At 37.1% G+C, this 13,921-nt stretch overlaps 1 protein-coding gene across 31 annotated transcripts in view; it reads right to left on the minus strand.

Moving 5' to 3' along the window:
* Positions 1–13,921, minus strand: part of ANK2 (ankyrin 2) — a 654,899-nt gene that overhangs the window by 184,922 nt on the left and 456,056 nt on the right. For all 31 annotated transcript variants that reach the window (XM_055342391.1, XM_055342396.1, XM_055342416.1 and 28 more), the window contains one exon: positions 12,527–12,628. In XM_055342391.1, the coding sequence (XP_055198366.1) occupies positions 12,527–12,628 (102 nt within the window). The remainder of the gene's footprint in view (positions 1–12,526; positions 12,629–13,921) is intronic.

Consider the following 13,921-nt stretch of genomic DNA (forward strand, 5'->3'; position numbering starts at 1 on the left):
AGAAAGAAGAGAGAACAGAACCTAAAAAAAAGTTCTATAGTTAATTCCAGGCAGTGCCCTATCCTCCTACTTTTTGTTTGTTTGTTTGTTTTTAGATTTTTATTTTTCAGTAGTCTCTACATTCAACAGGGGGCTTGAACTTACAACACTGATATTAAGAGTCACATGCTCTACTGATTGAGCCAACCAGGTGCCCCCCGTCCTCCTAAGGAGGCACAAGTACAAACAATTTGTACACAGTATTAAGCTTAGATAAAAATATGGTATAGACTTTAAATTTAATATAGAATAGAGAAAGCTTAAATTCAAAACAAAGAACTCAATTTCAATTATACACATATTAAAACATTCACTGAACATTCCAAACTGTGCTAAGAATCAAGGTATCCACATAAAAGCCTAGTAATGTTGTTAGAGAATTACAATGACTTCTAATTTTCTCCGCATTTTTTACAATTTTTATTACCAATAAGCCAAATTTGATGTTCTGGACTCTAAAAGAATATGGGGAGAGTGAGGAAGGAGCCATCAAACAATAAAGTTGGCTTTAGGAGTCTTCCAAGAAACACACCATTACTCTGCTTTCCATCATTATAAAATGATTCCTACTAATTGCCTCTAGTATCAATTTCCGATTGCCTAAGACTCATAAGCTGGCATAGTCAGTTCATCCTCTGAGCAATCACAAAGTTTGGTTCCTCTTACAATTTATTGTATTTATGTTCTCTGCTTATCTTCCCAGCAAGGTTTATCACAAGCAAGAATCAAATCCTATTCACCTCTGTAACCTCTACACTTAATATGGTACCTAGCATAAGAAAAAGGATACTTCAATAATGTTTGTACAGTGAGTGAGCTAATGAATGGCATGTACCATACAAAGTTATATAGGAGTCTGCTTAATTCATCCAGTTATTCTACATTTGTCCATAAATGTAGTCAGTGCTTGGACAAATCAGGTACAAATATGTCTATCTCTTAGCCTTTGAGAACACAAGCGGGAAAAGTTCACTATCTGAGGCTAAAGCTGGTTAACATTAACACGTATAAGAGGAAATTAGATCCTGAGACAAGCACTTAATCTAAAAGGGCTTTTCTCAGTCTGGAATCCCTTGATATGTTCCTAAGGATCTCAGGATTCTCTGAGAGTGTTTTATTTGACATTTTCATTTCAGTGCCAATCTAAAAATAAAAATTAATAGAAGTATATTCTGGATCATCTGGATAATCACATTTAATTAAATATCATTTAATAATTTCTTGACCATGCTTATAGCTGCCAATTCATGCCACGTGATCACTGCAGGAACACCCAAATTTTAATGCAGTATTTTTCAAACTGAAGTATATGGATGTATTCTCAGTGTTCCAAAAATAAAAAAAGTCTTCCCTCTACTTAGAAGAAATACTGCCTTAACAGGTGGTTTGTAAACATAACTGTTAAAACCTGGATCTTTCCATTTGGAAAGCAGAATAGATGTTTAAGGAGGCATTACCAGAACTTTCCTCAGTATTACACAGAATTATAAGTTATCTGAAAGAAACAGTGACAGTCCTGATTAAGTTGGAAGGAATAAACTTGTTAGAACTTTCCCCAAACCTGTCCATCCAGCTACTCTAGTTCGAGTGAAATCATCTATTATGGCCATACAGCTTAATTAAATTCTACCTAACTGCAACTGTCAGAGTGATACTTTGGTCTCCCGAGTGTGCACAATACAATGGGTTTTCACATGTATAATTTGAGCCCCTGGTAGTCTCCCTTTTTGGTAAAGAAGAATGTTGAGATTATGAAGTATGCAGCACAGTGATAAGCATATGCAATAAAAGTTACTATTATTTGATATCTTAGGTATTAAATGGGATACTTCTTAAATGCCAGTCCTGGGTCTCAGTCCCTTCCAACACAGTGCTCTTTTTCACTAAATAGCACTGAAGCTTAAATTCTAGTTCATAAACATTCCTTGTCATGGGTCATATAAGTCTGTGCTAGCCTCCCTTCCCCTTAAGTTTAATGTTAGCCATATTTATAATGGTATATTTTATGAACTTCTTTTTAAATCCCTTAACTTTCCTGTGCTGCTAATGTTTCAAGTTCCTATTTTATGAGGTTTGCATTCCTTTCTGCATATTGCTAAATCTTTAGTTGTGAATGCAAATGGTTAATAATCATCTAGTGCCTCTTTAGAGACACACAAAAATCTCACTAAAAGGTGTTGTTAAAAGGGCTGTAGAGTATATGTATAAAAAGGAATATTACTCAGCCATAAAAAAGAATGAGCTCTTGCCACTTGGAAAAACATGGATGGACCTAGAGATTATTATGCCAACTGAAGTAAGGCAGAGAAAGAGATGAGTTCACCTATATGTGGAATCTAAAAAACCAAACCAAACAGAAACAGACTTATAAATAAAGAGAACAAATTGGTGGTTGCCAGAGTTAAAAGAAGTAGAGGAATGGGATGGAGAAGTATGAATTTCCAGTTGTAAAATAAATAAGTCATGAAATGAAAAATACAGCATAGGTAATATAGGCAATAATACTGTAAGAACATCATATGGTTACAGCTGGTACCTACATTTATCATGGTGGGAATTGCTTAACATATAGAATTGTCGAATCACCATATTATACACCTGAAAGTAACAAAAATCTTTGTATGTCAGTTATTTTTCAATAACTCTTTTTTTTTTTTGAGTGCCTGAGTGGCTCAGTTAGTTGAGCATCCAATTCCTGGTTTTGGCTCATGTCATGATCTCAGGGTTGTGAGAGTTGCTTTGGATAAGAAAATATATTCTCAACTCCCTAATAAATTGTATCTTTCTCTCCCTACTTCTTTCCTCTGCCTCCCATGGGCACGACTCATTCCTCAAAGAAACATCATGCCATAAATTCTCTAAAAAATCTCTTTCTCAAACCTTCTTCATTCAGCCCAGCAAAGACTTTGCATACCACTACAAGGTATCATTTTAGACTGTCCCCACTGGTCACAGTGCCCTGCGCAAAGAACTTTCTTTTTTCATTGATGTTGTCTTTTTTTGGGAGGGGGGTGGTAGAAGGGAGGAGCCAGTGGTTGCCTGCTCCAAGGTGTACCCTTATGAGCTTTTGTATCTGCATTTTGAACTCTTTCATCCTACCCTGAAGACCTTTCATTTCTGAAGGAAGAGGCTGGAGAGAAACTGAGTACAGGACTAAAAAGAATTGCCTACATCAAGTTGTACACATGTACACATTCATTTATAGATGGGTAGGTCCTGACCATACCCAGCTCAGCAGACAACCACTTCCTAAGAACAGACTGCTACATTCTCTTCCATACACCTATCTCCTTCATTTCTAAGCATTTTGAAAAAGTTACCATATGAAAATAAGTTCTTCTTTTATTCCCCCTGCTTCTTTTTCTAGAAGACAAAACGCCTTGAAAAGACTAACGATGATAAGATTTAGTTTACTCCTTTACAATCATCAACACGCACACACACACATACACACACACACACAGGGAGAAATCCATGTGGGTAGGAAGGGGTGGGGAAGGACTGGGAAACTTCTACAGAAGGAGGAAAAGACTATGGTGTAAGCAAAGAAAGAGAGTGTTAGACTAAGAGTTCACAAAATTTCAGCTCCTGCAAAGGAGCTGGGATGATTTTTAATGGCATAAAGAAAATAACTGAGCAGAAAAATGATTAGGCAGGAATAGCATCTACATCGTATCTCACACACCACCTGCATTTGCTCGAAGTACACCCCTGAAGAGCTGTATTGAACACACATGTGGATTAAGATCTCCCCTCCGTTGACCTTGGTAGAAGTCAAGGTGGGACTCCAGAACTCTATAGGCTCCTGGCTAGATTCTCCACATACCCTGCCCACTATATCTCTCCCCAGATGACCTCCAAATCTCACCATCACGCTCTGGTTGTGACCATGTAGACTAAACTCATGCTTTTTATCCCTGTGTGTGCCAGTCACCAACCAGGTCAGTCCCCATCCCTCCAAATGCAACCCCTGTGTGCTTCTCTATATCACCTTTCCTGACTCCATCTCTGATCTCTTCTCATTTCCTGACCCTCTTGCACTGAGTCCTCTGGAATACATGAATGTAGTTATTAGCAACATTTCTGCATCCTAAATTTTTTCTCTGAACATATCTCTTAACCTTTTCACTCTAAATATAACCCACAGTCACTACTTCCCTGAAGTCAACTCAAGTGATAGATATTTATCCCCTCACTTAACCACTGAATCTGGTGGAGCTGTGCCAATGCTCCTTACTGCTCATTGTTCTTCCAAACTACTTTCCTCCTCATTTTGCATACATCTGCAGATATCATCAGCCTGTATCTTCTAGACCACTTCCCTCATCCTGGAGGATTTTAGCTACTAGTTCACTGCTGCTTTCTCCAACATTTTTGAAGGTGATTTTTCCCAAACTCCAGACTTCTCTGCCAAGGATTTTTTTCCTTTTCTCTACATCATCTCCTCACATCCATGGTCACACTCCAGACCTTGTCATTTTCAATAATATAACTTCTCTCAGAACTCAAATACAAACATTGACCCTCTGACCACAACTTACTCTCTTGCCAATCTACTGATCCATTTCAAACAATCCTTTTACACCTTACACCTAGAGTCCGTTCACCTTTTCACAGTTCCTGTTTCTCTCCTTGCTCAGTGGAACTACATTCCATGCATAATCTTTAAAATCATTTTATTCATCCCCTTATATACATCCTCAGTTTGCTTGTCTTTCTCTGTCCATACTACATATGCTTAGCTAAGCCACAGTCCTGGTTGTATATAACACTCCATCTGAGTCCATGCCTGAGTATGGCCGCAGAACCCACATCCACGCTAGCTGCTCATGATCCTTGAGTAGGCTCCTAATTACTACCTGGCAGTCACACTCTGCTACCCTTACTCTCTCTCTCACTCTCCTTGATGATTGTTTCCTACCTTCTCTCTCTTCTCCATTAATGAATCTTCAACCCTCATTATTTTCCTGGTGAGTTCAACCTTCATCCCTAACTCCACTCTTTTGCTCTTATCTTACATTAAATCCATAAAAAAAAAAATCCGTCAGCTCTATCTTCAAAATATATCCAGAATCCAACACTCCTGCCTGTTGCCTGGGTCTAGAACATTTCATCTCTTACCTAAAGTATTACAAAAGCATCCCCTCCTCTGTCTTTTCTCCTCTTCAATCTGAGGGTTACTATTTAAACTTAAGTCAGCTTATGTCACTTCTCTGCTAAAAATCCTCTAATCACTTCTCTTCTCTCTCGGAATTAAAGCCAAAGTTCTTAAAATAGCCTATGAGGTCTTACCTGACCTGGTGCCACTGATGGCTCTCTCCGACCTCTACTTCTCTTCCTCTGATCTCCTACTACTCCAGCTACACTGGCCTACTTGCTGGACCTTGGGTACACCAGGCATGCTCCCTCCTTGAAGCTTTCTCACTTATCAAGCCTTCTTCTCAAACATATTTCCTCCAAATAGTGCAGGGCTTCATTGGTCAAATTTTTCAGGCATTTTTTTGAGTATCCTATCTAAAATGACACACTGCTTCCCTTCTGCTCCCTCTGCCTGTCCCTTGCTATATTTTTCTCCTTATCATTTATTACCTTATCTCTTTCACATATTTCATTTTATTTTTTTTGCTTGGTAATTATCTCTTTCTTGTCACATTGTAGATTATAAGCTCTATAAGAGTAGGGGTTTTGTCTCTGTTTTCACTGCACCTAGAACAGTACCTACCATACATTAAACACACATTACATGTATGAATAAGGAGATGAACAAATGCGTGAGTTCCAACTGGCAGAAAGAATGTGATTATAATATCCGAGATGAATTAGGGAGGGTGGAGGGGCTACCTCGGACTTATATATTAAAATCCGTGTCTTTCATAGGAAAAGAATGTTCAAGAGAATTCCCAGAATATGAATTGTGTTGTTTCCATCTAAACTACTGTAGCAGTGTACTTAAGACAGTCACAGAAATACTTTGCATGAAGCTACCCTTGGCATTTTTTAAATGAAATAAGAGTTGCACTTCAAACATCTGCACAAAGCTGTGAGACAAAACTTTTTAGAGTTATGAACAAGTCGCTGATGAAAAGTCTCTACTGGAATTACTTTGCACTGAACAACCATCAACATTAAAACTGAAAATTCTAAGTGCTCGAAATACTACGCAGGCATCATTCAAATCCAACCTGAATTGCCGCTACTCAGCGTAGAACAAAAACCAGTATTAATGCACTGAAGAGAAGTAGAGAATAATACAGAATCCAAAATCAAAAGGGCACATATAACCAGATCCAGACAGATGCACCACCTTTTGCTTCTTCTAAATGAGAGGTCAAATAATAAATAAGTAACAATATTTGAAGTTATATTTGTGCCTCATTGAACTGGTTAGGAAACTGGAGATAGATCATTCCAAATCCCATTAATTCCAGGAGTTCAATCCTCAAGTATTCATCTTCATTGCCTTTATAAATGCCCAAGCTTATATAATTGGTTTTGGTATTTTTAAAGAGAGGTCCAGACTGGATGGACCAAATGACATTGGTAAAAAAGATTTTAGTTGCAGAAAAAAAAATTAGTTTCATTTAACTCAGATAAAAGAAACTCTTACCAAATTGCTACTAAATGTAATCTTTCCTATTTGATGACACAAGCGATGAGAATAACCTTTTTACTGTCTATAAGAACCAGCACCACTTTCACTAAAGCTTAGGTCTAGAATCAATATAAAAAGTGCATATTATTATAAAAGGGATTATCCTTTGCTACTATTTACTGAATGCATATTTTCCTAAGCATTTTGCCACATCTCATTTAATTATGATGACAATCCTATGACTCCAGTGTTGTTATGATCACTATTTTACAGTTGAGGAAATGGAGCCCTGGAAAAACTGAATGCCTAGAGTAACATAGCTGCTAAATGGATAAAATGAGAATTTTGATTCCAGCACCCACATTTTTAAGGTGATTTCCAAAAATGCTTTGTGGTCTGAGTCATAACTATGTGAGCATATGAGAAAGTCATTGTTGGGTGTACCTTCTTGTTGGTAAAGGCCTGGTATTTTAGGAATATTGATATTATTTTGAAAGAGGTGCTTTTGACCTTGTCTCCTGTTTCTGAGAAAGGAAGCACAGGATTTAACTGATAATTTTGGACCTTTACACCTCAGTAGAAAAGGGTAAGACCAAAAGAGCAGGACACATTGAAAACTGTTAACATTCAGTGTCATATATAGGTGTATGTCCAATAAATGACATGTGATATACTTTATTTTGAAGTCACTGCAGTGAAACTAATAAATTTTATACACAGTAAAAGTACTTGAATCTTCTTAGCCTTTTCCTGATTTTATCTGGCTATAAATTTTTTATGAAAAGGTTATAGAGTCTATTTTTAATGTCGGATGTTAACCTTGTTTATAACATTATTAGTGTGAACAATTACTGAAATAAGAAAAGCATTAAATATATATGAGTTTCAGATAGGGAGCAAATGCTGATTTATTCTCTATTCTGAGTATACAAGAGATAATAAATAAATTACTAGGTTCATCTTTTAAAGAAAACAAGAGATTTGTATCCATTTGGAAAAGAAAAATGAAAATTTGACGTTTGTTTTTGGTTGTCTAAGAAAATTGTATTGTGACAAAATTATGAATTTTTTTCATATCCTTTAAATGATTAAAATCCAAATTGTACTTATGGATTAAATTTCAAAATTTTCATGGTAGTTATGAGACGAATTTTAAAAGAAAAAAATTTTCATCCAAATTTCAGTTTAAGGAATCTTAGAACGCCAACACATACGATATTTTTGGAAAGTTGGTACAGTCCAGATTGCCTTTCATTGAGAAATATAGCAGGGTACAGAAAGTCCTGGTTTCTATGTTACATGTCATGATGCTCCCCAGAAATCCAGGTTTACTAGCAAATTAATGGACACATTTTCTTCTATTCCTTCATATGCCTTATTAGCTTTGAGCTTTTACATATTTAGATAAAATGATATTTTGGCTAAAGACTTGCCTCTTTTGCCTTCCTTGGTTTTTGGAAATTATTTTCTGTTCTATATTTTATTTCAGTTTTAGTAGTAATCCTGGTAGTGGTGCTCTTTGACTTAAAAGTTCTTTTAACTATGAAGCACCTAGGTGGCTCAGTTGTTTGGTGGTCGGCCCTTGTTTTTGGCTCAGGTCTAGATCTCATGGATCATGAAATAGAGCCCAGCATCAGGCTCTGCACTCAGCAGGGAGTCTGCTTGAGGATTCTCTCCCTCTGCCTCTCCCCTACTAGTATTCTCTCTCTCTCTCTCTCTCTCTCTCTTTCAAATAAATAAATAAATAAATAAATAAATAAATAAATTTCGAAAAATAAAAAAAAATAAAAGATATTTAAACTACTAAATTTAGTAAATTTAGGTAACATAATTACCTAATGTTAATTTAAGGATGAATAAAGTTCTTTCTGCATTACCAATGGTAGCTTTAAAAAAGATTTGAGGGATGCCTGAGTGGCTCAGTGGTTGGGCATCTGCCTTTCAGTTCAGGGCGTGATCCCAGGATCTGGGATCGAGTCCCACATTGGGCTCCTTGCAGGGATCCTGCTTCTCCCTCTGCCTGTGTCTCTGCCTCTCTCTCTCTGTGTCTCTCATGAATAAATAAATAAAATCTTAAAAAAAAAGATTTGAGATTCAAGATAAAGGAAACTACACTGTATGCTCTGAAAGGAAGATCCCAGTATTTCAGGAACATGTCCTGCAGTAGAAAACGCTTGTACATGGGAGATAGAGAGAACTGTGTGGCTGTAAGAACATCACTTAACCACTTGTGGGTTCTGTTTCTGCATTTATAAATTTCAGCAAATGCCTACTTTATAACATTTGTCTCTTCTGATGAAGCATCAGATGTAAAGTCTCCAGCAGAAAGCCTGATACACAATGGCTAGTTAACATTAGTCACTTTATCTCTCTAACTTCTATTTACTATTCATTCTTGAATAATAATAAAGACCAACACCAGACAATACTTACTTTATACCTAGTAAATTCAGATGATTGAGCAGACTCTATCTCATATGTTGTATGAAGTCCAATTTTAATTTTTCTGATTCTTGGTAAATTACATATAGTAATTGCAGTAAAAAAGTATACCTTAAAAATTCCTTTCCATAATTTCATAATTTAATTTACTTTGCAATAGTGATATAAGATTAAATATATTATTATCTTGCTTTAGAGATTAGAAAAGTGTCACTATCTGAACTGAAATGACTTGATAAAAGTGGAGATAGAATGTAACTTTCAGTCTCTGGGCTCCCAAGTTTTGTGTGGTTCCATGACACCATGTTACCTTTTTACAAAAATAAACCTTTGTCCCATTTATAGCAACATGTTAGTGGACAGTCAGCCACTATAAGCAAAATATGATAGGCATTAAAAGCTTTTTGAGGTAACTCAAGAAGTTAGGTTGGCCTATGAAGCAGATAAGAACTGATTATTTGCTGCTGAAAAATCATTTTTCTAAAAAAAAAATACCCCAAGATTGTTCATACAATTAATGTATCTGTTATAACTTTGGGTTGAGTGCACTTGGTTTGACTGTAGTTAACTACATTTTTCCCTGGGTTGCTTTTTTGACATTGTGTATGATAATTTTACCTAAATGAACTTATAGTTTCATTGCTTATTCTCTAGAATTTTGAAAATTTAGAAACTTAATGACTTGGTATTAAAATTTGGGACTGTATTTCATAATACTTCAAAATATCTAAGGCACTATGCTAAACTTAAAGTATTTCTTACTCAATCTCATAGGCATTTTTGGAAGAAGTTCATATATCTATATGGGAATGTAGATGTTCTTCTTTTAGAGTAACTAATGTACCTAAAGTTCAAGTTATTTGTTCAAAAGAATATGAAAAATATATCAAATAAAAAGACTCATAATGGAAAACAAGATGGATAAATAAAAGAATATAGATGCAGAATATGAAAATCTTACATGTTTGGATAAAGGCATGTGGCCTTATTCCACAGGTCAGTGTCAGTATGTAAGGTCTGTTTGGTTTTATCTTACCTACATACTAAAAAGCTAAACTCTACTCTTTCATGATGCTGATAGAAGATATGAGTCTCCTGGGTCAGAGACAAAGGACTTCATAATTCATAGCAAAAGCTGCTGCTGAGTGTCAACATGCTGCTTGTGTCATTTCCCTGTGCTTCCTTTCCAACACCATAGAAGTGACACACAGGACCAACGACAGATGCCTGCACACACTGTGGGTTATGTTAAAGAAGGGGAACTGATGTGGGGGATTCACAGCTTTTGTAATATGAAAACACAAGCCTACTTTTTGTCTGGAGAGGGGGTGGTACCTAGAGTTGCTCACTGCAAGCGCACCCTAAGAAATGGCCCAGATAAAGAGCATTCAGTGTCTTTTATTTTTGTCATACTCAAAAGAATAGTGGAGATGCTCAGGGCAACAGCAGTTGCTTTTCCCAACAGCAAGTGACTCTCACTATTTTTAAAAAGATTTATTTATTTGAGAGAGAGAGAGAGCATGCACAAACGAGGAAGGGGAGAAGAGGCAGAGAGAGAGAGAGGGAGAAGCAAACTCCCCACTGAGCAGGGAGCCTGATGTGGGCTCAATCCTGGAACCCTGGAATCATGACCTGAGCCGAAGGCTCAGGCTTAACTGACTTAGCCACCCAGGTGCCTGGATTCTCACTGGTTTTAAATGCCAAGAAATGCATTCCTCTAAAGGATAAGAAATATTGCCATCAGTGACAATGCTTTCTACACTGGTAATTCTCATGAGGAGCAAGGGAAATCTTGAAATCTTCACAAAATCCTCCAGGTGATTTTGGTACAACCATCTGGCAGGAGGTGGGGGGGTGGGAACACCATAATCATATTTTTCCTTTAGAAAGGTAACTCAAGGCATTGTATGGAGATTAACCAGATTGGACAAGATGAGGACAGAACCTAATTAAGGAGGCTATATAACAACCATGGTAAGTGACTACGAGGTGATTCAATTAATGCAAATATGGATGTAGAAGACAGACCAAGAAAGGAGTATACTGGAGCAGGGAGAGATAATAGGAGGAGAATTGTTGGAATTGACATTCATGAGGAAATCAGCACATAGAAGTTTGAGATATCAAATCTACTTTTTGAAAAGCTGTATTTTAAAGATTTACTAATTTTAGGGGATCATAGATCTTAATATATACCAGGATAGGAAGAGGCATTCTATAGACAATTTAGAATCCAACAATGAAATTTACTTTTTGTTAACTTAAAATTAGCCAGGACTATTCACTTTCCAGTTAGCTCTATCAAACACACACACACACACACACACACACACACACACACACGAGTGCGCCAACATTTAGAGCACTATAGTGAACAATGAAGTCTACTAGACACTTTATTCATGACATAAAAATCTTAGTCAAAAATAGAACAAAAAATCTCAACATCCATGGAACCAAATAATATCCAAGATGTATAATAATGTCTAAGGTACTTATCAAATGAATGTGATTAATGGATAATCCAAACACTTCATTTAAGCTAAGAGTTTCAAATTCTTCTCATTCTAATCTATATTTTAAAACTAATTAGGGGGAAAGGGGGAAATAATTTTTTTATTTTATTCTGTCATTTCTCTTTTTTTAAGATTTTATTTATTTATCTATTTATTTCAGAGAGAGAGAACAAGCAGGGGAAGCAGCAGAGGGAGAAGCAGGTTCCCTACTGAGCAGGGAGCCTGACACACGGCTCAATCCCAGGACCCTAGTCTCATGACCTGAGACATAGGCAGATGCTTAACCAACTGAACCACCCAGGTGCTCCCTGTCAGTCCTTTCCAAAAGAGAGAGAGAGAGAAAGAGAGAGAGAGAGAGAGAGAGAGTGGATAAGTGGGGGCAGGGGAAAGAAGCAGGGGGAGGGGAGAGAATCTTAAGCAGTCTCTACGCTGAGGTAAAGCCTGATGCAGGGCTCCATATCACCACCCTGAGATCATGACCTGACCTGAAATCAAGAGGCAGACGCTTAACCAGCTGAGTCACCCACGCGCCCCTTTGCTCTTATTTCTTTATCTCAAATTTTAACTATCAGTTATCCATGAGTAAAAGGCATACAGCAGAGAAGAAAAGAAACCAGAGTCTGGATAACTAGTTGATGATAAGTGAGAAATGAAACATCATTCTTGGTCCGTATCCCAGCTAAGAGCAGCCCAGATCATTTCATAGACAAAATGGACATCCGGCTGTTAATTTTGATCTATCTACTTTGCTGCAATATTAGGTTTAGATACAAATGTCTGAGGCCTCACAAGTTGGTAAAGGGATGAAAATGGACATTCATAAGTCTAAATCACTGATATTTTGGTAAATTCAATAGACAAAAAATAGCCTTAGGCTCTTGGAATACATCTACAGACAATGAGTGCTGCCTCATTGTGTATGGAGCCATGCTCTTACCTGATTGCAAGTGTTGATGTCTATGCCCCCTTTCAGGTATTCCACTACTTTGTCCAGGTTGCCTGCTCTGGCAGCACGGAGGAAGCTTGCATTGCTGTCCGACTATGAGGAAAAAAAAAAGAAAAAGCCTTCAGCGAATTATGGATAAAATAAAGACACATCAAAGACAGAAAGACAAAAAATGTTTACACTGCAAATCAGAAAAGCCTTTATTGCAAAATACCTCAATATTGAGTTTAAAACACTGAATCGTATTTTTAGAGAGTTGTTTAAAGTCAGTGGGAGGTATGTTCTGCTATATTGAAGAGTACAAAAGAACTATTAAAATAAAAATTGTTACCGCTTTATTATAAATCTTTTGCCACATTTGAGGATGAATTTATGCTACTCCCAAATCCACTGTTAACCATTCATTTTAGCTTCAAGGTGCTCATGACCTTATAGCAAGCCTAATGTCAAGCCAAAAAAAGGAACCAGAAAAGTAAAAGAAATTAAAGGGACTGGGTTTCTTTTTTTCTTTTCCTTTGCTGTTTGGTTTTCAGAAGAGTCTGAGAGAGAATGCTGAGTATGGGTCACTTGGCAGTCATCTGTCCTCTTTACAAGGGAAAAGGAGAAAGCTCTGAGGATGCTTTGAGGAAAGAGGATAACACTAGTTGGCAGGTGTGGACTCAGCCAATGCAAATTTTGTGATCCCAGTGATTTTGGGAAAACAAGATTAAACTTAACCCAGCTGACACAATACCAGACTAAAATCCCTTGGTAAAGATAAACATTCATCACGGGGCTGCTTTTTAACTCCTCTTCTTCCCCCAGTGCCTCTCAACATCAGATCCTGGAAGAAACAGCTGAATTTCCCCCACAGAACATCCAAAGCAGAGCTGCTCCAAAGGTGAAGCTACAGTCACCCAGCCACCCTAGCTTGCTTGTAAAACCTGACTTTTGAAAATTAACCCAATAATGATGATAAACTTTGTGAGGTACCAGAACAACTTGTGCAACTTTATAATTCTTGTGGTATCGTATCTGACTAAAGAGAACGTGGTAACATGAAAAGGGAAGTGAGACAGTTGTGACAGCTCATAATCCAGCACTCTCCCCGGTAGGCTACACTGCCTCTCTTCCTCAAAGAATATGTTTGGCAGGGGCTCTTGGCACACTCTTTCAAGACCTATTTATTACGACTGGTGATGATGTACAGAGATAGAAATGGAAGTATTTTCTCTGGGAGTCTCAAATAGAGAATTGTTTGCATACTGTTAAAGTGATTTACACATGGGAAGACGGAAAGCCACGGGACCAAATTACCTCAAATTTAACTCAAATACCATAATGACTGATATATTTACAAATCAGACAGATAACTTATGAAGAGTTGAGAGATATGCCTAAAATCCA

The sequence above is a fragment of the Nyctereutes procyonoides genome, unplaced genomic scaffold (assembly GCF_905146905.1).
Source record: "Nyctereutes procyonoides isolate TBG_1078 unplaced genomic scaffold, NYPRO_anot_genome, whole genome shotgun sequence".
NCBI lineage: Eukaryota > Metazoa > Chordata > Mammalia > Carnivora > Canidae > Nyctereutes > Nyctereutes procyonoides.